Source organism: Temnothorax curvispinosus, unplaced genomic scaffold (genome assembly GCF_003070985.1).
Source record: "Temnothorax curvispinosus isolate PA1 unplaced genomic scaffold, ASM307098v1 QBEX01000525.1, whole genome shotgun sequence".
Taxonomy (NCBI): Eukaryota; Metazoa; Arthropoda; class Insecta; order Hymenoptera; family Formicidae; genus Temnothorax; species Temnothorax curvispinosus.
The window spans coordinates 1,655,269-1,677,756 of record NW_020210305.1 but is presented as its reverse complement, the minus strand read 5'-3'; the positions used below and the strand labels follow the sequence as shown (position 1 = coordinate 1,677,756).

General features: G+C 37.7%; 2 protein-coding genes and 2 long non-coding RNA genes across 57 annotated transcripts in view; 1 reads left to right on the top strand and 3 right to left on the bottom strand.

Annotated features, from left to right (window-relative positions):
- Positions 1-5,852, bottom strand: part of LOC112455261 (voltage-dependent T-type calcium channel subunit alpha-1G) — a 50,367-nt gene extending 44,515 nt beyond the window's left edge. For all 5 annotated transcript variants that reach the window (XM_025017074.1, XM_025017070.1, XM_025017084.1 and 2 more), the window contains exon 1: positions 4,514-5,852. In XM_025017074.1, the coding sequence (XP_024872842.1) occupies positions 4,514-4,893 (380 nt within the window). In that variant the 5' untranslated portion in view covers positions 4,894-5,852. The remainder of the gene's footprint in view (positions 1-4,513) is intronic.
- A 2,310-nt stretch (positions 5,853-8,162) lies between these two features.
- Positions 8,163-9,414, bottom strand: LOC112455576. The gene is made up of 4 exons (XR_003040872.1): positions 8,969-9,414; positions 8,722-8,901; positions 8,258-8,414; positions 8,163-8,175 (listed from the first exon to the last, which is right to left on the bottom strand). It is a non-coding gene; the product is annotated as an uncharacterized LOC112455576 (long non-coding RNA).
- Positions 9,415-10,355: 941 nt separating this feature from the next.
- On the bottom strand, positions 10,356-11,382 carry LOC112455649. Its single transcript, XR_003040882.1, has 2 exons — positions 11,258-11,382; positions 10,356-10,741 (listed from the first exon to the last, which is right to left on the bottom strand). It is a non-coding gene; the product is annotated as an uncharacterized LOC112455649 (long non-coding RNA).
- Positions 11,383-13,999: 2,617 nt separating this feature from the next.
- Positions 14,000-22,488, top strand: part of LOC112454974 (calcium-activated potassium channel slowpoke) — a 98,386-nt gene continuing 89,897 nt past the window's right edge. For 16 of the 50 annotated variants that reach the window (XM_025016902.1, XM_025016862.1, XM_025016871.1 and 13 more), the window contains exon 1: positions 15,122-15,849. In XM_025016902.1, the coding sequence (XP_024872670.1) occupies positions 15,547-15,849 (303 nt within the window). In that variant the 5' untranslated portion in view covers positions 15,122-15,546. Of the gene's footprint in view, positions 15,850-22,488 lie in introns of all 50 variants that reach the window. The other 34 variants (XM_025016734.1, XM_025016687.1, XM_025016641.1 and 31 more) reach the window with 5 other exon arrangements.

Below are 22,488 nucleotides of genomic sequence, written 5' to 3'. Positions count from 1 at the left end.
TGACCTCGTACCCGTATTCGTCGTCGATCGATAACACATCATCGAGAGGATCCAGCGAAAGAAGCTGGAGGAACGCGCGAAAATGTGGGGAGATCGACAGGAAACTGCTCTTGAGGCCGAAACGTTCGATCCACTGCTTTTGATTATAGTCGCAATATCGCATTGTTCAACCGCAAAACCACGGCTGTCGTGCCACGTGAAGTTGACACCTACTTACTTTAATATTACGTTCGCCACCGTATAGCAAAAAACGCACCGCAAATATTGCGCGATATTACGTATAAGTTTTCTCGTTACATTTTCCAAGTTTCATCTTTGGAGCGACAAATTCAATACATTTCTAATATCCAATATCTTTTTTTGACGCGCACTTCAGGAAGAGATAGTATTTTCCTATAAATATTTTAAATATTTATTAAAGTCCTCCGTTGTGGATTCGATGATTCCACGCATTTTCGCAATTTAAACAATAAATATTCGCCAAGTCAAGATAAAAGCGAAATATATTTACGTCTGTATAACGCAAAAAATGTTCCAATTATGTAAATATATATATATATATATATATATATATATATATATATATGTATATATACATATATTGGAACATACATGTATATATATGGCAACGCAATCAAATCCACATAAAAATAGTATATTTGCTGTTTGTTCGAATTTTTGGAAATAATTGCATTGCTTGATCCGCTTGTCGCTGTAATGGAAATGAAATAAAAACAAAAAAATAATATAACTGCAGTAGAGATAACCGATCGTTCGCGACAATCAGTAGTTCGAGTGCAATTCAACACAGTAGAGTAGTGCAATCATGCGTCGGACAAGAGCGACAAGTAGTCAAAGTTCGCAAACGCCAGCCCATCCGGAGAAGCTGCTTTTTTTATAACGTATACGGAATATTTCGCTACTTTTAGAGCCGCGTTTTATGAAAACCTTGAAACTAAGGAATGAGACGTAATAAAGAGAGGAATGAAAAAACAAAGAAGTTATTTAATCGTTTAATATTCTCGGAAACAAAATATAGTTCAATGTATCATCTTCTTCTCTCTGTGTGTAACTCTCTGACTTAAAACTAATTAACTATAAGACTTGGCATAAAACAATCTGTCTACATAAATAAGTATTAGCATTATACGAATTAATTAAATGCGGAGGACACCTGTAATCATATTAAATCCTAAATAACTGCTCGGCCGTTTTGTGGTACCTGAGATAATGAAGTAAATTATTAAAACTGGAGTAGGAAGATGGCCGTTTATTCTGTTAATGGCAATCATTTCATGCAATCTGTCACATAATCTCGCATTGAGTTTCTAAACAGAAAAGCAAAGTATTCCCGTGAGTTATAGGTTTCAGCGAATTTAAAGAATTGCGACGTTTTTTTATTGATCCGAGTTGCGTTAACCGCTTATAACCCCGAACTTATATAAGTCACGTAACATAAACTTCCTGACCTGTGTGATTGAGTGTGTGTGTGCGTGTGTGTATGTGCAACGGGTTATAAAAGTAGATCAATTATTATTTACGCATGAAATTGAATTGTTCCTTAGAAAATCGATCAACGATTAAAAAACTTATAATTTTTCTTAGGTATTATAATTATATCCTGAAAAGACAAAAAGTTTTTTATCTCCATTTCTTTTCGTAAAATAAGAATATTTTTCTTTCGTTCGATTCTGATGGAGATAAAGCCCAGTCTGTTTAGTTTGGAATTAGTTCTTGATTATTATAGCGAGTTAAAGAAACATATTTAATTGAACAGCAGAATATTAGAAGGAGTGCATAATTAGTTTTTACTTTAGATCATCTTTTTGCAATTTTACACGTGATTTTCTTTAAATTTACGACATCAATAAAAAATATTAGGTATCAATGTACATTATAACAACTGATTTATTGAGATCGGAACGCGTTCTGAATGATCGTATACATTTTGAATAAAATCCATCGCTATAATTTTATTAATATTAAAATTAATATTAGATCAAAGGCAACTGCATTTATTTATGTATTACAATTAAATTTGCTAAGAGAACTAAATATGTAAATGTTATAAACCACAATTGTAGCAAGTAGTTCAAGGAAAAATGCAGCATTTGACATTCTCTGGCCCGCCCTTGGTTCCGCTAGGATTAAACATCGATGGGTCAAGGCCTCCACCGTTTTGATGCACATATATATTCTTGTGTGAAATGTACCTCAAAACTTCCAAAATTGAAACCACCCAATCGCGGTTCTCTACGCAACATGAATTAGCTGCGCGAATATCGCAATTTAAACGAACCAGCATGTAATAGCGTGTTGTTCCACCATTGTTTTCGTTATTGAACGCGTGTTTTCGTTCCGAAATAAGCATCCTCGCTATTCGGTCCCGCGCGTACTGCGCAGTACATAAAAATTTATTAAATTCTTTATGGGATTAAATTGAGGGAGTATATACCCGAGGGTTTCCCCTACTAGAGGGACCCGGGAATTTCGGATCGCGGTATCTGGGACTCCAGTTTCAACGACGAGCTACGGTGAAATACGATTGCAGTGGTACAAGAGCGGCGTGAGGAGCGGCGAGCGACGGTTTTGCAGCGGTAATGTGAAACAGGCGCGCGAGGTCCGCATTCATATTCGGTTCTACGACGTGCTCCAACCCGCGCCTATTGTCCTCGCGCGCACAATGGAGATCTTTCTGACGCGCGGCGTGCTTTCCTCGGCGCTTGTTGCTCCGATGGTCGGCTGACTAAACTTTGCCCGGACGTCGCCACCGCCGTCGTCGCTGCCGCTGCCTCACCACGTGCAGTGCACGTCCCGCCGCATACCCTCCCCCCCCCAGTAATTTCCCGCACAAATGGATATAGGCGCTCTGGCCGTGTACGCGCTGGGAAACCGGAGGAGGGATCGAGTGCCGTGAGAGGGTGAGGAAAATGCGCGATGAGAAGGAGAACGGGAACGCCACTGTGCAGAGGAGAAAAAGGAGAACTCTCACCGCCACCGTCGCGTTGAGAGGAGCGAGATAGGAGAGAACTGTGCCACTGTGGAAAGCGGCTATGCGCGCAGTAGGATTCGCCTGGGGATAGGTCAATCAATGACCTATTTAAGGTGTCTTCAGACCGATCTCCCTCGGCACCCGCTACACCGCGTTCGCCAGACTCGATCGGGGCTACTCGCGGCAACAAATACTCGTCTGGTAGCAGGAATCTTACATTCAACAAATGAGGCGGAAGTGCTGCGCCATTCGTAGGGCGTGAGAAGTTCCATAAGTTAAAAAAGTACGAAAACAGAGCGAGCAAGCGTATCCTTGAAGAGTTTCCGCCGTTGGAAGCGTTACGTAAAGAAGGCATTTAATCGCCTTCAGATAGTATCGATCGAACCTTCGAATTTTTATTCGCTAGGTATCAGAATTACGTCCCGAGAAACGATCTTTCAGAAAAGACGAAATTTTTCTCGTCCCAATTTTTTCCGTAAAATTTATCTTTTCTTTTACGCTAATTTGATTCCGAAATAAAATCTAATTTATCTACAATTAAATGTTAATTCTTTGATTATTGTGACACGTTAAATTTAACAGTATCGCAAACGGTTATTCGAATGTCGGAAACAGCGCATAATTGGTTTTAATTCGTATGTTTTTACGATTTTATTCTTTAGATTTATAAAGATCCCAACGCGAAATAATATTAATTTTAGCTGTCAATCTATTTGTACATTATAACGTGGCTGATTTATTGAGATCGAGTTGAACTCATCGCACTTTCTGCATAAGTGCGAATATGCCGTAAAAATCCCGTTCCCGTCGATAATTTGTTTAATTGAATAAATGCGCGTGTACCTCGATATCGCGTTCCATCTAATCTTATTCAATGATACGCCGCTCAGCGACTTAGGAAAATCAACAAATTCTGATAGCTACAACGAATGCTGACGCACGCGCAACCTTGTGTAGTCAGAGAGATGAAATAAATTCCTAATGAAGATCGACCGGAACAGTTCGCATCAGCTTACCACGACCATGAAAAGCGAATCTGTATTCGTAAAATGTACACAAAGATGTTCCCCTCACAAAAGCTACCGTAGAAATTCGATATCCAATAATCGCTTCTAATTCTGTTTTGGAGAAAGATATTTATCGGGATCGTAAAATATATCTAGACAATATAAATGTCAAAAAACCATCCTAAAATACCTGTTAATTATTGAGAGATTTCGTAAAAAAGTGTAAAAAATGTTCTGGTTTATCAGGTGTCCTTTTAATATCATTAAAGACACAGATATTTCATCTTCAGAAATTTGAGAGGCGGATCCTAATCTCTTAGATTGTCTTTAAATGCTCAAAACGTATGCAAAAAGTAATACTAATTCTCTTTCAGAATTTTTATAAATTATTTATATAAATGTTTTCGATTTTTATGTTGATTGGAGCGCAGTGCACGAAAATGTGTATGTAGGTCGACGTATGTGCTATAAAGCAGAGTTTACCATACCGAGTCGTGAAGTAACAAAAGGATATGGATTAGTAATCAGCGCAAGACACCAGTTGCGCGGTCGTGTGGTCTGGTCGAGATATCTGAGAACGATCGGAATGAAGCCTGGATAGGGTAGACCCTCGCCTTCCTCTTCCTCGTCCTCGTCGTCGTCATCCTCGTCGTCGTCGTCGTCGTCATCGTCTTCGTCGTCCATATCGTTCTCCCCATCGTCATCCTCGTCCTCGTCTTCTTCCCCGATCGCTCGCTTGTTGACAGATTCGCGAGCCCCGTCCTCGTCCTCGTCGTCCTCGAGGTCGCTGAGCTCCGCCACGTCGCTGTCGGAGCCCTGCTCGCCGACCCCGGTCCCACTGACCGCCCTCGACGTGGATCGGTACCGGTATCCCTGAGGATAGTGCAGCGACATCCTCGAGTGCGTCGAGTGCCTCTTTCTCGCGAGCGCGGCGTTTCTCCGGCGACTACGGAGGCCTTTAACGACGTCCCGGCCTCCTTGGCGTCCGGGGCTGCGTGAGGCGACGGTTCCGGGACTCCTCGACCGTTCGGGGGGAGATTCTCATCGCCCGATCTTGCTGCACGTCCGGTCTGCCTTCCCGCACGCGCGCGACTCGCTTTTGACTAATCGCGCCAACGATCGTTCGTTCTCGCTGGCGTCATCGGGGATGTTCCGTGCTCTCGATACGTTGCACCAACTCTTCCGTCGCGAATACGACGACAAGTGATTTCCTTTTTCGATACACCCGACGTTTTAATCCCGATGCTCGATGCGGGCTGTTCCACACTGTCGCGATCGACGTACGAAGCGAGTGCCCGCCGATCGCATCTTACTCCGGAGCCGGGGAGATAGCGAATTCAGGTGCAGAGTTGCACCTCTCGATGCGCCTGCCCGGTGATTCTTCTCACCTGCGTTTCTCACCTGGGGACGTGACGAGCGCACAGTAACCTTGCCCCGATATCGCGATGTCCCCGGAGGATGTGGTCGCACTGCGATCCTCGCCACGAGGTCAATCAGTGCAGGGGAACACGCGAAATCCTTCTCGAGAAAGAGAAGACCTTTCGACGGCACGATCTTAAGTCTCGGAAGAAGAGCACGTGAAGCGCGTGACCGAGAACTGATTCACTGCACCACCACCACCACCACCTCTTCCTCTTCCTCGTTTTCTTCTTCCGGGTATCCTCCACCTGGCTGTATCCTCCTCTCTCGTCAGGTGCTTATCGACCGCGACGTCGGTCGCGCGGACACGCGGGCACCAGCGCAGGCTGTTGTCCGCGAGGCGAGCGTCAAGCGCGAACGTGTGCGGTGGTGATGGTAGCCAGCAGCTGAACGCCGCGCGATCGCGGCCGTGTTCACGACGACGACGGTGCCCGGCGCAGCGTCGACCGGTGACTGAAAAAAACGTCGAACATCCTCTAGCCGAGGATGGCGGACGCATGCGCGACCTCCGGTGTGTGCGTGTCCCTCGCCTCCGCGTCTCGCGACCTCCAACACACATCCTCCCCCAGAGAAAATCCGGAGATCTTCCTACTCTTTTCCACCTCTTCTCGGCCTGGCGCACCATTCTTCTCTTCCTCTTCATCCACCTCTTTCTTCCGCTCTTCCTCGTCCTTCTCTTTCACCCCTTGGTCGACCGAGGAGTATCTTCACGGTTGGTACTCGAGGCGGGCAAAACGGAGGGAAAAGAGAGAGAGATAGAGGGATGGAGAGGCGACTGGAGAAGATCCGGCGAAGTCCTTGAGATCCTTGCTTTCACTTTCGGCACCAAGTGACACTTGTGTCTTTTTCTCACTATTTGTTCGAAAGGTGCTATCTCACTTCGAACTCCGCGTCCGGATCGATGTTCGACTAATTGATGATCCGCGGGTCATCGCGTGATCGGCATCGGCGATTTCTCGGCGCGGGGCTCGAAAAGTAATCAAGCGAAAGACTAGTTCAGAAAGAGAAGTTTCTTCTTTCGGGTTACGTTTGAGTAAGGGAGGAGGAGTAGTGAGAAGGAGAGCATCGATAACACTGCGGGGGTGTATTTGATGGATGACTATTTGATGACGTATTATCGAAGGGTTGAACTTCGCTCGATAAAAGAGCGATAAGAAATCGCGACGATTTTTTTCTACGCTGTTAAAATTTAGTATTCATTTTTTCCCGGGGACAGCAATTTTTAGGAAATATTTTCCAAGTATTTTCCGTGCTTGTGTGCTGAAAGAAATTTATCGGAAATAATGTATCAAAAATAGAAATGTTCCACAAAAATAGAAATGACAGTTAACTTTTCTATTCCGAAAAGATAAGTGTACATTACATCTCGACGTTTACAATGCTGAATTCTGAAATATCGTTGTTGATATTATTGATAATTGATATCACATATATATTGATTATTCTAATATAATAATGGTATAATATATTAAAAAACTAGCATATTTTTGTTTTAACTTTCGTCAAAATTATTTCTTCAAGACATTCAAAGATATACATTTAAATATCATGAGCTTTGAAAGGAGCAAGAAGTACTTCAGCTACGATAATTTACTTATTGCAATGCAATAAATTGAATACAGTAATACAATAAATATAAATATTATGCGTTAATTTCTGCACAATTAACGAAAGAGAGCGATTTTTCCCTTTCTAATGCTACAGTTTTCTAGCAAGACTTCAATGGTACGGAAGTCGAAGAAACGTCGTAATGATCGCTGCTAACTCTGTATGCGCTTCGTCTATTTTTGCTCGGAAGCCGGAAAACAGAAGAAGCGGGCCGCATGTGCATCGTGCCGTTACACGATTTATCGAACGAGTGAACGACAAGGTAGTGGCGATAATCAACCGCCGGATACTGGATACGCGATTAAAGTCAGCGCTGTGTCCGGAAACGATCAAACTCGTTGGAGATTACAAACGCGCCGTCGTCAGCCTTAATCGACTCCGCGTGCGCAGCCGAAAATAGAAACCCAACCACGCGCGTTTCTCGTTCGCCGTTCGGTCATTTCAAGTGGCTGGCATAATTTGCGGCATTTGATGTTTCGCGAAACACGCTTCTCGATGGTCATGATAAAAGAAAAAAAGATAGAGGAAAGGGAGAGAGATGCTTCTCTTTTTTGTACATTTGCAACGTTTTATCCAGAATGAAGAACTTTTACAGTGAAATACAGCAGAAACGAGTTATCGCGGTGTTGCTATTGTATCTCCGTACATCTATACTTATTTAGCATCACGTTATCAATCTGTTTGCGTACAAATATAACAGCAGCTGATTTATAGTGACTAACAATAAGTATACTAATTTATAAATTAACATTGCACTATTTAACATGTTTTACACAGATAAAAGTGTGTCATGGATGCGCCGGGATATATTATCGAATATTTCGACGACGTCTTCTCTTGTTGCGTTGTTCCTCTTTGACGCGCATCACAATATAAATCTCACTGTGCAGTCTTGCTACTTATAAGTATTAGAGGAAAACCCTTTCTTATCTAATTCGGAAATGGAGAGAATATGATGATGACGTAAAGGTATCATCGTCCAGTTTTTCTATTTATTTTGCTAATAATAGTAATAATTAAATTATTATGGAACAATACTTATTACTAACCGATTATTACGAGCACTCCATTCTGCTATCAGACACTCGCGGATGTTCAGCATTTCAATTGTTTCCTTAAATTTTTTGCTATATAAAATATAAATGTAATCTGAAAAGAAAAATCCAGAAATGATGAGAAAATCTAAATTTTCGTGAAAATTTTTGTTAGTAGTAGAAAAGAAGGCACGCACCTCATCGTCATTTATGGAAACACAATCGTTTCATAGATTTGTATAGAATTCGTTCAGCTTTACTTCCGAAGTCGCTGCAATCTAACAATAAGTAAACTTCATAGCCGCAGCAGATTAGAGCTGTCGATTAAATTGTTGAATGACTCCGCGCCGTGAGCTATAACAATAAAAGACATTAGATATTTGATACTTTTTATTTCTTATTAATTAGAAATGTTATTGCTCCTTTAGCCTTTGACCATAATACCTAGATTATATTGAAGACCTGTATGTCGATATAACGATCGAGTGTAATGAGACATTCAACAGACGCGCTGTAAATATTTGGGTATGATGATCTTTACGGCAGAATGCGGCTTTGCTTGGTTTCGTTTACTTGACCTAACTGCCGTGACTATGCGCATTAAAGTACCTGGTGTTTAATGGTCAAACTCTAAAATTACCACAAGAGCAGTCGAACGTACTGTTTTTCATCCGTGATCATCGGATAATCCTCAACCATGAAGTAACTGCTAGTCTCCAAATCTCAGAACAATCGGTGAACTGAATATCTTGCAGTTTATCCATCTGATCTGATGCGATTAAAGTTGGCTTCGTACAAGTCCAGCAATCTTCAGGAGGAATGCACGTATACTGGGATGCTTCTATAAATTATATCATACATTTCGTATCAAGATATTGACAGAGATAAGATAATATTTACGTTCGTACAATGTTATTGTCCTCTCCACAGTTGAAATAGCACGTCTTTATATCTGTCAAACAATATCGATCTATATAGCGTCTGTCGTTAATTCGTTAGTTCTCATTTTTCATAGCTGTTCCAACATACGCGAAGTCACTTATCGTAAGATCTATAAATAGATCACGAAATCTGTCACGACAATTAATGATGATATTATTTATCACGATTCATTACCATTCTATGCCGTGACGTCCCAGTAAAGTCGCGATTTTTTTATTTATTCTTTATTCAAACATCTTCCGACATCTTCCTTAATGTATTTTTTGTAGATCTTCAATTCTGATGTCGAAATTAACGATAACTTATGTTCTTCTGCGCGTGATGAATTGTTTATGAGCTCGTCATAAAACCAGAAATAATATCGCTTAGATCAAAGCTTGCCGAAACAGGTGAATAGAAATTTTAATGTAAAAATTTTTTAATATTTTTAAAAAAGTAATATAAAAATAAGATTAGATAAATGCAATTAATCTTTAATGAAATTGTAAAAATTATGTTACGTATATAAGTTCAAATAAGTAAATTAAAATTCCATTAAATAAATGGCTTAAAAATCAAATAATAAGAATAATAGCCACTTAATTTTAATTAATCAACTTTTTTAATTATTAAGGGCTTATGAACTTGTAAGTGAAATGATAGGATTATCAAGCAATTGTGGAAACAGTATGCACAAGTAAAAATCCATATAGATATATGAATATAAATAAAGAAACCAATATAATTAGCAATACAGCCTCATATATGTGAGAAATTATATCGAAAGATATACAGATCGTACACTAAAATAATAAAGAAAGGTTATATGAAAGGGTTTTAAAAGGTTTCGTTAAAAAGATATAGTGTTTAAATTACAAGACCACTGAGTGAAGCCAGTTGAATGGCTTTCACGTTCACCAGGTTTAAATCCATTAGGTTCTTATGTTTAGGGTTATTTAAAATAGCTAGTTCATTCAACTCTCGTTAATGTAGATAATTTAGGACAACGAATTTTTGACGGTTGCGTAAATCCATGTGTAATTGTGCAAAAGCTTATGTAGATTCTCAAAAAAGAATATTTATTAAACATTTTTTCCAGATTTAAAGCAGTTAGTGTTTACATTAATAATAATAGAATTATGAAATTTCTCATTTTTTAATGGCTATCCATGTAACAAAACTTTTCAGAATTTGTATTTATATAGCTTTTTTCTTATTGTTTTACTGCATAGAATTCATTCTCAAAGTTTGGACAGATTTTTTAGTTATATCCCGTATACAGGATGTCTCAAAAATCATCATTTATTTTATGAAATGAGGGTAATTTAAATAAAAATGTTTTTTTATTATATATCTATAATTATACAAAATATAAATACTGAACAAATATAGATTAGAACTTTATTTATTATTATAACTTTATTTCTACATATGCTATCGATATCTATAGAAATCTTAAACCGTTTTTAGAATATTTAATCTATATAAAATGTATTTCGAATCGATAATTGTCGACACTTTGCATACGCTTGGTTGCTCCCACGAGAGTTTTTTCAACTTTCTGTTCAAATATTTGTACACAGATCCAGTTTTTAAATCTCTGAGGAACTTTACAAATTTGCTTTGCTTGTAGGTTCGTTTTTATAAAATTTTGCTTTAAATCTTTCTCTGATTCCATTACATGTCATCCTCTCGATTCTATATTATCGGTTACTATATATGTAAGCACGTTCTTGCATATTCATCTGAATTAGTGGAGTCTGAAAAGAAAAAGAAAATCATAAAGTTATAATATAAAACTTAAAGGTTTTTAAACACAATGTTAATATTCTTATTTTGTACAAATATATACGGAAGATTATATTAAAAGACAAATAGTTTTTTTATAATTCTCTTAGAAATTTTCGGAACAGAAATAATGTATTAAAATATTTGTTTCTTTATATTATTTTAATAGATACACAAAGTACTCTATTTTTTCATATATTTTTGTACTTATTTCAATAATGTTAATTAATATCGTTATTAAATATATGAGATTTTTAACATAAGGACATTAATTTGCTATAATTTCAAATCTGATTATAAATTATATAATTAAACGTGAAATAATGTTTAACAACTTATAGAATTAAGGAATACAGGTTATATTTGATTTCAAAGTTGATGTGTTTTGAATGCAATTACACTGTTTCATTAATAAATTACTTTAATAGTAATAGGTACTCACATATGAAAAAATATACTGGCTAGTTTTCACACAATCATATACTTACTCCATATTTTTGTAGTAATTTTTTAACACTGCCAACAATATTATGTCTATGATCAATAACGATGTATAACCTGTTCTGTCTTGCCCAGGGTTGGAGGTTGCAAGGGGATGTTTTCACATGCGCAGTAAAGCAAGCATTAGCAGGCGTTATAAAATTTCAGTTGCGTACGTATCTTATGGTAACAAGGAATACTGTTAAAAGCCTATTCTTAAATAGTAAGAATATTTTTATACAAACATCACAATTTATGAATATATAGAAAAAAATTAAATCTGTTAATCTGTTGCATTTGCAGTAAGTATTAATTTAATAAGTATTGTGGATAATTTATTATAAATAAAAATTCATATACTAAATTATACATATAAAATTGACAAATATTATTAGCTACACATATTTGTTTACTATATGTATAACTTAATTGTTTATTATTAAATGTTTACCGTATATTTATATTTAATATAATATTTAGTATATAAATAACAGCAAAAGAAAATAAATAATTTATATGATCTCACAAAATATGCTGGGTTACCTCAAAGCACTTAGGGTCTTATCGAGATTAGCCACGTGGTCGATGATGTATGTTACGCACGCGCATATCACTCCGTTCTTGAATGATTTACCCACAGATATAGAGTCTGTGGATTTACCCCTTGATTTCCCAACTGCTTCCTGTGCTGTGCAGTTTCACCATTCGTTGGCAATATATTCTTTTATGGATATACTTACCTACACGTGTATATGCTTAGAAAATGTTATAAAAATCAACATTGAATCGGCAAAGAAATCTTAAAAAAGCGGAAGCTCGTCTTTATTTTAACAAATAAGAATCAGATTTCAATAAAAACCAAATTCTATGACACATAGACCAACATTATTATTATTGATGTTTGTAAGTACAAACGGTTTCGGTATTCGGTTAATTATATGTGCGATTGATGTAAAATACGTTCGAAAAAACATAAGAGAGAGAAAAGGCATCGGACGTAAATTGTTTTCTTAGATGTAAACGTCTATAAAAATTATTTTATAAAGCACTAAATATTTCGAGACAGTTCAAGTGTTCCATAATGACTATACTTTGTTCTTTAATTTTTGATTTCTCATAAGAAATTCTGACCATTTCGGAGCATTTGTGAGATACTTGAAGAACGTGGACATAGCATGTTATCCGTTGAAAATATTCGTTAATATGTTTACGTAGTTCAATGTACACGTTTTGTACATAGAAGCGCTAGACAAATTTCACTTAAAACGCGGACATGTTCACTCTCAGGCTTCTCTCTGTCGTGATTACCTATAAGATTACCTATCCAATTCCTGAAAGTGGATGTGTGGCGCTACTGTACGGCCTAGCCAAAGCGTCCCAAGAAAATCGCCGTCATTGCGCGTCCATTCTTCTCTCTGACCGAAGAAATAAAAATACTAATATTATCAATTATTAATATACAATTCTCTACTGCTGATATCTGAACAATTAATTTGTAATGCTGTATTAAATTAATAATTTATTATTATATATATATGCTTTATAAATAAAAAAAATTTTTACGACGTAATAATATATTATATATTGCTGCAAGACTGCATTTTTTTATAGTAATAATTTGTTTAAACAAATAATATTTTAAATTTTTATATCTAATTATATTTATTAGCGACGTTACCTTCATTTTTTAAATAAATACTTTGCTACATCAAAAAACACTGCTGTTTGTAAGTTTTCTCAAAATCTGCACGTAATTTGACAAGTTTTGCAATGTTACATATTTCAGTTTTAGCATCAATTTTACCGTCTGAAACAATACAGTTGCCGTTGTTATCGGAACTTCACTCTATTACTGGTCTGCTTGAGACAGATAACGCCACTGCTAAATGTTTGACCAAAATTTATTTGTCCCAGTTTGAAATCAATTTTCAGGAGAAACAAAAAGTTAATTATAACTTTTATTTAATTGCTTAGAATTATGTTATTTTTTCATTATTTTATATATTAAATTATACATATACGCATTTGATATAAATATATCAATAAGCACTTACAAAAATTTAAAATAGAAAATTATGAAGAAATTTCTTTTAAAATGTCAAATTTGTTTAATGTGAAAATAATGACAATGTCTATAATATATAGCAAAAAATGTACTTTATTTTATAATTTTAATAAATGCTATACACACACACACATGCATATATAGACTGAAATTAAGGTTTTAATAGCAGAGAATTTGCCATGAGTAGTACAACTAGTTTATAGTCACACAATATTCCAAAATTAATTCCAAAAAAGGCAAATTAATAAAAAATTTATTCTTGCATTAAAATTGTTTTATTTTAATTTAAATACATAAATTCATTTAAGTACAATCTATTCAATATTTATCCATTTTGAAACATATTTATTATTTCATCTTTGTAAACATATTTATTTTTTGCATCAGCGCAGTAATGTCTGATAAACGGAAAGGATTTCAGGGACTGACTAGAAAATTCTTTTCTTTACAAAAATACAGACCGCAAGCCTTTGGTTAAATAATCGCGCGCTCGTCGCGTACACCCCCGTTGAGCTCCACGCAAGCAACCCCCATTGCTCGTACTACTACCCGTAAGTAGTTATGCTCGTTTTAGCGCAGCCGCGTGCGGCGCCTCCACTAGTATCGCGCCCGTACTAATTTGGCCGCGTGGGGTGGTAGGGGATAGGCTGAGAGCGAGAGAGCGTGCGTCTACGTCAGGAAAAGCTCCGAGCTTATTGGTCCTGGTCCATTGTTGCGTATTGATTGCTGTGGAGCAGTGGTATGGTCGTCGGGACACTCGGTCGTCCTCGTCGTCGTCGTCGTCGTCGCCGTCGGTGGTGCTCAGCCGATTAGGTTAAGAGGAACGGGCGCGTGCGGTTGCAGATAGAAGAAAGAGAGAAAGAAGAGAGGAGAAAAAGAGGAAAAATAAAGCTCGGTCGTTCGCGTCGTCGTCGCGCATCGTTCGCTCGCGTTTCGCTCGCGTACGCGATTACGACCCGCGCTTGCTACATCTGCACCATACACGCACGCACTTAACTGTAAAAAAAAATAAAAAGAGTATAATCATACATATATACACAAATAGAAACACAAGAGAAAGAGAGAACGAAGAAAAAAGAGAGAGAGAAAAAGCATATATAAATACAAGCGAAGCAAACGGGAAGAACTCGTCTCGCGTACTTGTGTATTCGTACGAGCGCGCGTATGTGACACGCGGTAGTCAGTGTTCAGTGAGTCGTGACCCCTGCCTGTTCTCTATTGCTCCGGCAATCCCTTACGATCACGGACTTCGACTGGAAGCGATACACACCTGCGGCATCACAGCGGCGGCGGCGGCAGCGGCTGCCGCCGAGGGTGGTGAGAAACGAGTCAACAGAACGAGAACGGCGCAAGACCCTCAGAGCCATCAGGATCGAGCATCCGTGGCTGGTTACTGCGCGTATCGCGATAGCTGTGCGAACGAGAAAGCGGAGCGCCTTCGCCAAGGACGCCGTGTTCGGGACTCGGTGCTTCTCGTGTGTCCAGCGGAGATATCGACGTGTACATCCGCCTCGGGATAGACTTGTGACGGGGATACGATCCTCAGTCGGACAGTAGTGCGTCGACCAGAACGACGGCAGTCGTTTCATTCAAGTGATCTTTGAATAAAAGGAGCTTGCGAACAAGGAAGAAGGCATTTTCGGGGCAAACAGATATAGACATTATTAGGCAGAATTGGAGGAACAATCGTAAAAGAGTGATAGGAAGAGAGAAGTAGAGGAGAGAGAGAAAGAGAGAGCGAGAGAGAGTGCATGTGTGTGTGTATGTGATAGAGAGTGAGAGAGAGAGAGCGAGAGAGACGGAGAGAGAGAGAGAGAGAGAGAGAGGGTGAGAAAGGAAGAGTACGAGAGGTGGTGAAAGAGAGAGAGAGAGAGATAGGGAGAAGAAGGGGGTTGAGAAGGTGAGAGTGGAAGACGGGCTCCGGGTGCCAGCGAGTGTGCGTGGCAGGAGAATAGAAAGGAAAAAGAGATTCGGTGATTTTCCTTCTCGAAGAGAGCGCACGCTTGCAAAAGAAGAAAAGAAAAAGAAGAAGCTCGTGGGGCAGCTGCATACCGCGAGGACGCGGAAGCGGGCCGTGCACAGATCTTTCCTAGCGCGTGTCGCGCATCCCCCGGAGGCGGCGCGAAATTATGAAGCGCATAAAGTGCGTCCTACTGGCCGCCGCAGCTGCCGCTTGTGATTGTGATAGTCGCCGGTGAATGTGTGACCCGGGGGCAGCAGAGATCCGCCGGGATGACGACCGAAGGGACGACCGTGCAGCCCCCGGTAGAAGGCTGCCTCAAGGAGCGGAAATGGTGGTGCTTCCTCCTGTCGAGCATCTTCACCTTCCTCGCCGGGCTGCTGATCGTACTCCTCTGGCGTGCGTTCGCTATCCTCTGCTGTCGCAAGGAGCCCGAGCTCTCCCCAAATGACCCGAAGCAGAAGGAGCAGAAAACGGCCCGCCAGAACAAGGAGTTCGAGGGGACTTTTATGACCGAGGCCAAGGATTGGGCCGGCGAGCTGATTTCCGGACAGACCACCACTGGACGTATCTTGGTGAGTTTTTTTTTCAAATTGTGTTTTCGAGGGTCAGGACTATTAGGCACATATAATATATGCCGTCAATAATATATTTATACAATAATTTGTATGTACATGACTTATATTTAACTCTTCGTGCACTCTTAATCCATAAATCAATTTTATTATTAAACACTATTGCGATATTGAATATGTTTGTGAAACAATTAAAAATTAAATTCATAATTTACCAAAAGAGAAATAACTTGATTTTTTAAATTTAATTTATCTTCTACAGTTATTTTCTCTATTTCTTATTATTATTTTACTATCTGTATCATGTATTTTAATTTCGGGATTTGCCTGTTTACTTTAATTTATATTAAAGAAGAACAGTATATTTCAATAATGTTAAATAAATACATTCTGGATTTCTGCTATTAATTTTCTATTTCTATTTTGTTGCAATAGAGAATTAAATTAATCATCTCTAACATCCAATTGTTAGAAAGTATTAAACAAGATTTATATGCATAAAAGAATAGAGAAGTATTAAGAGAATAATAAATTTGTACTAATTCTGAAATATGAAGAATTTAAAATATAACGAATACGTTAGCATTACTTGCTTGTACATTTATTACTAATACTCAAGGATAAATAGCAATATCAAACACACCAAGTATGAGTTTTTCGTGTTGACAAATATATTGTGGAATCTTAATTTTTTAGAATTATTTATACACACATTATATTTTCTCAACTATCCCAAGTTGTTTGAATAATATTTATTAAATATAAAACATTTTTTAAATTATTCTTCTAGATATAGAAACGTATATAACGTTTATAATTTATCCTTCATTGCTAGTTAATACAGTATAACAGTAAAAAATTCTGATCCATGCAATAATTTCTCGATTCGAAGTTTGCTCACAGCAAAGCTACATTTATCAGACTCGATAAAATTCTTCCGCTGCAATACTCTTAAATTATGTTTGTAATCGGATTTCCAGAAATTGAAATACAATTCTCTGCTAAATAGGTCATACTCTGGAGAAAGTACAGAACCGATTTCAAAGAAAATCCGATAAGAGTGTCGATTGAGAGGAAGGAGGGAGGCGATGCGAAACAGAGGGATATACTGATTAAAACTGTTCCATGTAGATTCGTGCCAGTCACGAGACGCCATTACCGAAAATTCGGGTCGGCATTAAACTGTCGTTTAAATCTAATTCAGCTTCGAAAGTTCTCTCTTTCTCTCTCTCTCTCTCTCGATCTCGATCTCGATCCTGATTCCATTGGACGATATCGCGGCAGGAATTTCGATATTGAGGACTCACCCGCCCCCGTTCGTACCACGCGCCGCGGTGCCCTACCCGGACGCACGAGGATTGACGTCGCGCATCCCGGACGTGCTACAGGGTGAGAACTGGTGGCGAGACGTGTATACACGTAGATTCGCGGCCACTTACACGTGTACGCGCGCGTGCGCGCACACGAGACTCCTAGCCTCGAGCTCGTACGAGAGTACGAGTGTACGTGACCGGTGACCTAGTTTTCGTTCGTGGAACCAGACACGGCAACGGTCCCGAGGTAGAGGGGTGGCTTCTACGCAGTGCGTGTTCCACCCTGGAAGTGCGTTTCCGTCACTATCCGATCCTATAGAGTCTTTTCTTCGGCCCTATCGATATTGAATCTTCTCGAAGCGCTCAATGTTCGCGAATACATTTGCTCCTTGAACTACACGGATAGCCGCCCTCTTAGTTGGTTATTCTTCTTCTTACACCCTCGCCCCTGGTTCTGGTTGAATGCGTTAAGTCGAATGGGAAGGCTGGGCGCAATTTACGAATGGCTTTATTCAAATTTTATAGTCAGGCGGTAAGAGAAAGCTCCCGTTCTATCAGAGGCATAAATCGGGAGAATGAGTCATAATTTACAGTCGCGATATTACGTTGGAGTAATTTCGGGGACTGCGATGAAGAAGAGCGGCTCTCGTGGCTCTCTCACTCGCTGGTGAAAAAAAAATTAGATCGTGCACTTGTTCCGCATTTTGTGCGATGACGCAGAGCTATTGGTGTCGTGCCCTTGCGGAAACTTAGCCTACTCGTGGAGGCCGAGCCTGACGACAGATTGCAGTCGACCATGCGAGATCGAGTCGACGAAGTTCAGATTGCAATTACAATTCCGACTGTGAATAATAGGAACTTTACTATATCGCCGATCTCGGATTTCAATCCCGGCCCGACAGCAAGCTGTATTGATAGTACGGTTTATTGATGACAACGATATCGGTGAACCGATTTTAATATTCTCTGTGATAAATAAGGTGGGCGTTGCTTATCTAGTGACCACTGACCAGATTATAACAATGCGAAATTACACGGGGCATATTGCAATAATCACTAATGCGGAAGTCGATTATGAATCTTTAATTGTCTATTATCGCCGGAGTGCTACAGATTAGATAAATTAAAACATTTATTTACGAGAATAATATATCACCAATATTATACATATATCTCTGAAAAGTGATTAAAAGATAATGAAATGATTGTGATTATTATGTCAGTTCCTTTGCATCGCTAAACAGGAAAAATTTCTAAACTTCTATACTTCTAAAAACTTTAACTTAATAGTATATTAATAAACAAATTTTATATAATACACATTTTTTATATTTAAAGAGATTGTTTTTAATTTTTGAACTTAGATGTCTACGTAAATTTCTATTTATCTGTTGACATTAGACTATTAAGTAAAAAAATTTCCAGAAACTGCTTAATAATGATAATTAAGATGTGTTCGATGATTAATTAACGATCGGTTTCTGTCTGACAATGTTCTGACTGTTACTACTCCGCCATAAAATTAATGTGGTCGAATATTGTGCATAAGTTTCTTGCTGGGTCAGCGAGCCTGTAACATTTTACATTATTCACTCTGATGAAAGGATTTACATTATGCCATAACAATAACGTCATCTGAACAATTTTTTAATTTATTAATGAAAAAGAATTTGTAGTCATTGTAAAGAAAATAACATATTTCCATTTTAATAGAAATTACGATAAAAATTTTGTTGGCCAAGTTAATGTTGATTATTTTCACTTTTCCAGTTTACACTTTCTAATTTTCATTTACAAGTCAAGATGCAAAACAGTTATTACGCAGAGAAAAAGTACAAAGCAGAAAAAAGATTAAAAAGCTACAAAGTTGTTTCATGAAATGGGATTCAGGTCAAACGGTTTACACATTGAAAGTATTGAAAAATAAAATGTTTCTTTACAGAACGATACATCAGTAGATTAAATTTTCAATTTTTATGTAAAAATATCGGATGGATTAAAGTGTCATCTCGCTTTTTTGAGGATTAAATAGTGAATATTGAATAAAAAATGCTTTAAAACATCGTTATTATTTTTGGAGAGATTGTATATTCTTACGTTGACAGGTAGTTAAATGTAAGTGAGGTGACGTTGACAAGATTCATGCGTTTTTTTTTTAAATATTGACAATGGACTTTCGTGACGTAATCCTTGGTATTTATGCTCAAGTACCATTGTGGCTATCGAGATACGATTTGTATGTTAATTGAGCAATCTAAATTTCGAGTGGTATATACATTTACATATATTTGAGCAAGTTTGCTAGACGATGTAATCCACTTTTGGCATGATTTTTGGGAGTTGATCCCAACACGCGCTAGCGCCATTGAAACTAAACTTGTATCGACCTTCGTGACCTCGGGTCGCACCGGGACTAGAAGCAGCAGTTCTCGACTTTATTCTAGCAGCAAGAAATTTCAGAGATGCAAAGTATAATTCATGAAATATTGCGCTGTCTAGACGCTTCTTTCACAGATAAATCGAATTGGTCTAGCTGTCCAAATGTTATTCTTCTATTTTTTTTAGTTAAAACGATAAGATTTTATTTCTTGCGTGAATTTAGTTATGTAACATTCGCAAGTAAATTGAGTAATTTTATTTCGAGAGATATTTAATACGCAGAACATTTTATATCATAACACAGTCATTTATATAGTAACTGTGAGATGGAAGTAATAATAAGAAATAACTACGTTTTTAATTACGTCTTCGAAATGAATACGAAGTAAAGATGTAACATATTTTAATATAAAATCTTTTCGTATCTACTCTAACTTTTTTAATATTTTATTAAGTTTAAAATTTAAATGTAAGTGTAAAGTTTGACACAAGTGAACAAGTTATACATTATGATGCAAGGTTATACCTCTCTCTACCTTCTGTTAATAATACAATATAATATTTAACAAAGTTTTTAAATATATAAATAACGTAACGTAATAAAATTGTCTATATGCTAATTAATTAATTTTGATAGTCAATTAATTAAATTTCTTTCCAACAATTTTACTCACAAAGTGCCTGATAAGAACAACCCAGAAGAAGCAGAATTTGGCAAGCTGCTCATACCAATTTCTCGTTAACGATATTTATCTATGTCACGTTCCATATTCGTTAATTTTTGCATGATTATATCGAATTTTCTTTTCTTGCGCGAAAACTCATTATACTTGACGACTTGACGGGCGATGCGAAACGTCGAGCTCTAATCCTCTTTGACGTATCAACTCCGGTTTTTCTGGCTTTCACGGGAATAGAAAACGCGCATTCGCCCGTTTCGGAGCCAAGAATTTCTCGAATGTTTAAACTGTCCCTCGATCGCTAACTTTTTATCTTTAGCTGTGCGCTATGCTATGCATCGTTTGATACATCACAAGCGAGAAACTTTTAACCGGACTTTCCCCGATAGTTTTTTCGGTGTTTACGTACACCGTAAATAATAATATATACACAAGAATATACTGGTAGGAACTACCAAAATTAGGTATAGAATTTGTATTGTTAGAGTGGACACAACGCGTACTGCGACATACGCGAAATATAATAAGACAATTAAGTCATATATCTGTCATAAGAATTTATATCTTCCTATCAATATAATATAATTCAGTAAATAAATTTTTTATTTCTTTAAAATAAAAAAATATTAAAGAAATAAAAATTGTATATTTCTTTAAAATAAAAGAATATTAAAGAAATAAAAATTGTACTCTTGAGAGCTTGCGATAATTGCAAATAAATCCGAGAGAATCGAGTAGAAAAAAAGTCAATAAAAATTCAGGAATTCCTGCACAATGGGGTAATATATTATACATTATATACATACATATTACATATTACATCTGCCGCGCATACATTTCAATTTACGTGCGCGCATAAACGCTGCTATATAGACGAATAATACAGATAAGTTATCGGATGTTATGGTAAAGATATTCATTACTTGTTAAAATACTGTCTCTTGTTAAAATGCATGCGCAGTATTCTGCAAAGGAAATAGGATAGCAGGTCACGATAACATCAATACTTCGGGAGGTGGAACAACTAATGTCATTTTATAGATTGGGATAGAAGAATTTTAGTTAGGCATTTTCTACCTGCTGCTTTTGAAGTGGATTTCTTATAGCTTTAAAGACAGCTGTATGTACACATATTCAATAAATGTTTGTAAACATTTGCAAATAATATTCTTTATTTTTCATGTTAAAAATTAACGAATATTATTAAATTATTATTATTATACAGATTTTGCGATTGATCGTTACGATCAATATTAATATTTGAAATATTAACAATAATAGTCATTATACTTGTATAATATGCCGATAGACTTATTATGCAGTGATCAGAGATAATTTCGTTAACGTTGGTTAATAGTTAAATTAAAGTTGATTGCGCACTTAAAATCGCTTAGTCATAAGATTCATTCTTTAAACACAATTTGAATAAACCAACCAAACCAACCTTGTAAAATCGGTTTCTGGCCTATCAATTCCACACGTTTACTTTCATCGACGAAAATGGTTAACGAAGTGGAATTGTCGGGAAGTCGGAACATCGCTATCACGGAATTACGTCATCGCGAATAATGTGTTTGAAGCAGAAAAAGACAAAAAATCTATAGAGTAGAAGAATAATAATACTATTGGAATTTATTTGTTAAACGTTCAATATTTCGGAGAATCGCGAGACAATCGTTTCCGATGACCGAGCACTTGCCGTTTCATCTCTGAAAATGTCTTATATACTCGGCGCGGTATCGCCGGTATCGACGTGACGAGATGAGTTGCAGCGCGATCGTCCGCGTCACATCGGGCACTTTATCCGTCAATAACGTCGTTGACATTTACCTTCGCGGCAACCAGCGACGAAGATAACATTACCCGCGATACAAGTTACTCCAGCGTGGACGTGATGTAGCGCGGACGAATCATCGAGCGTTGGTGGTTGTTGTTGCCATTTCCACGGACGACTGTATTGGTTTTCAAGTCCGTGTCTTGCGTCTTATTTCTCGTGTTAAAGCTCATCGAGTTATAGGACAACTGATGTCGTCTTACCCGGACTCGGCTATGTTTAATTCAGCACGACAAAGATACGTCGATCGATACGCCAGACGCGTATACGTATACGGAATATCTCTTCCCTTCCACCCCTCTTACATCAGGAGTGCCTCGTGCTTCATTTGGTACATGGTTTATCGGACCAATTCGACGTCAATTCTTTATAAAAATATCCAGACATCGATAGTTTCCAAGTTATAAGTCTAGAACTAGAAGATGTTAATTTA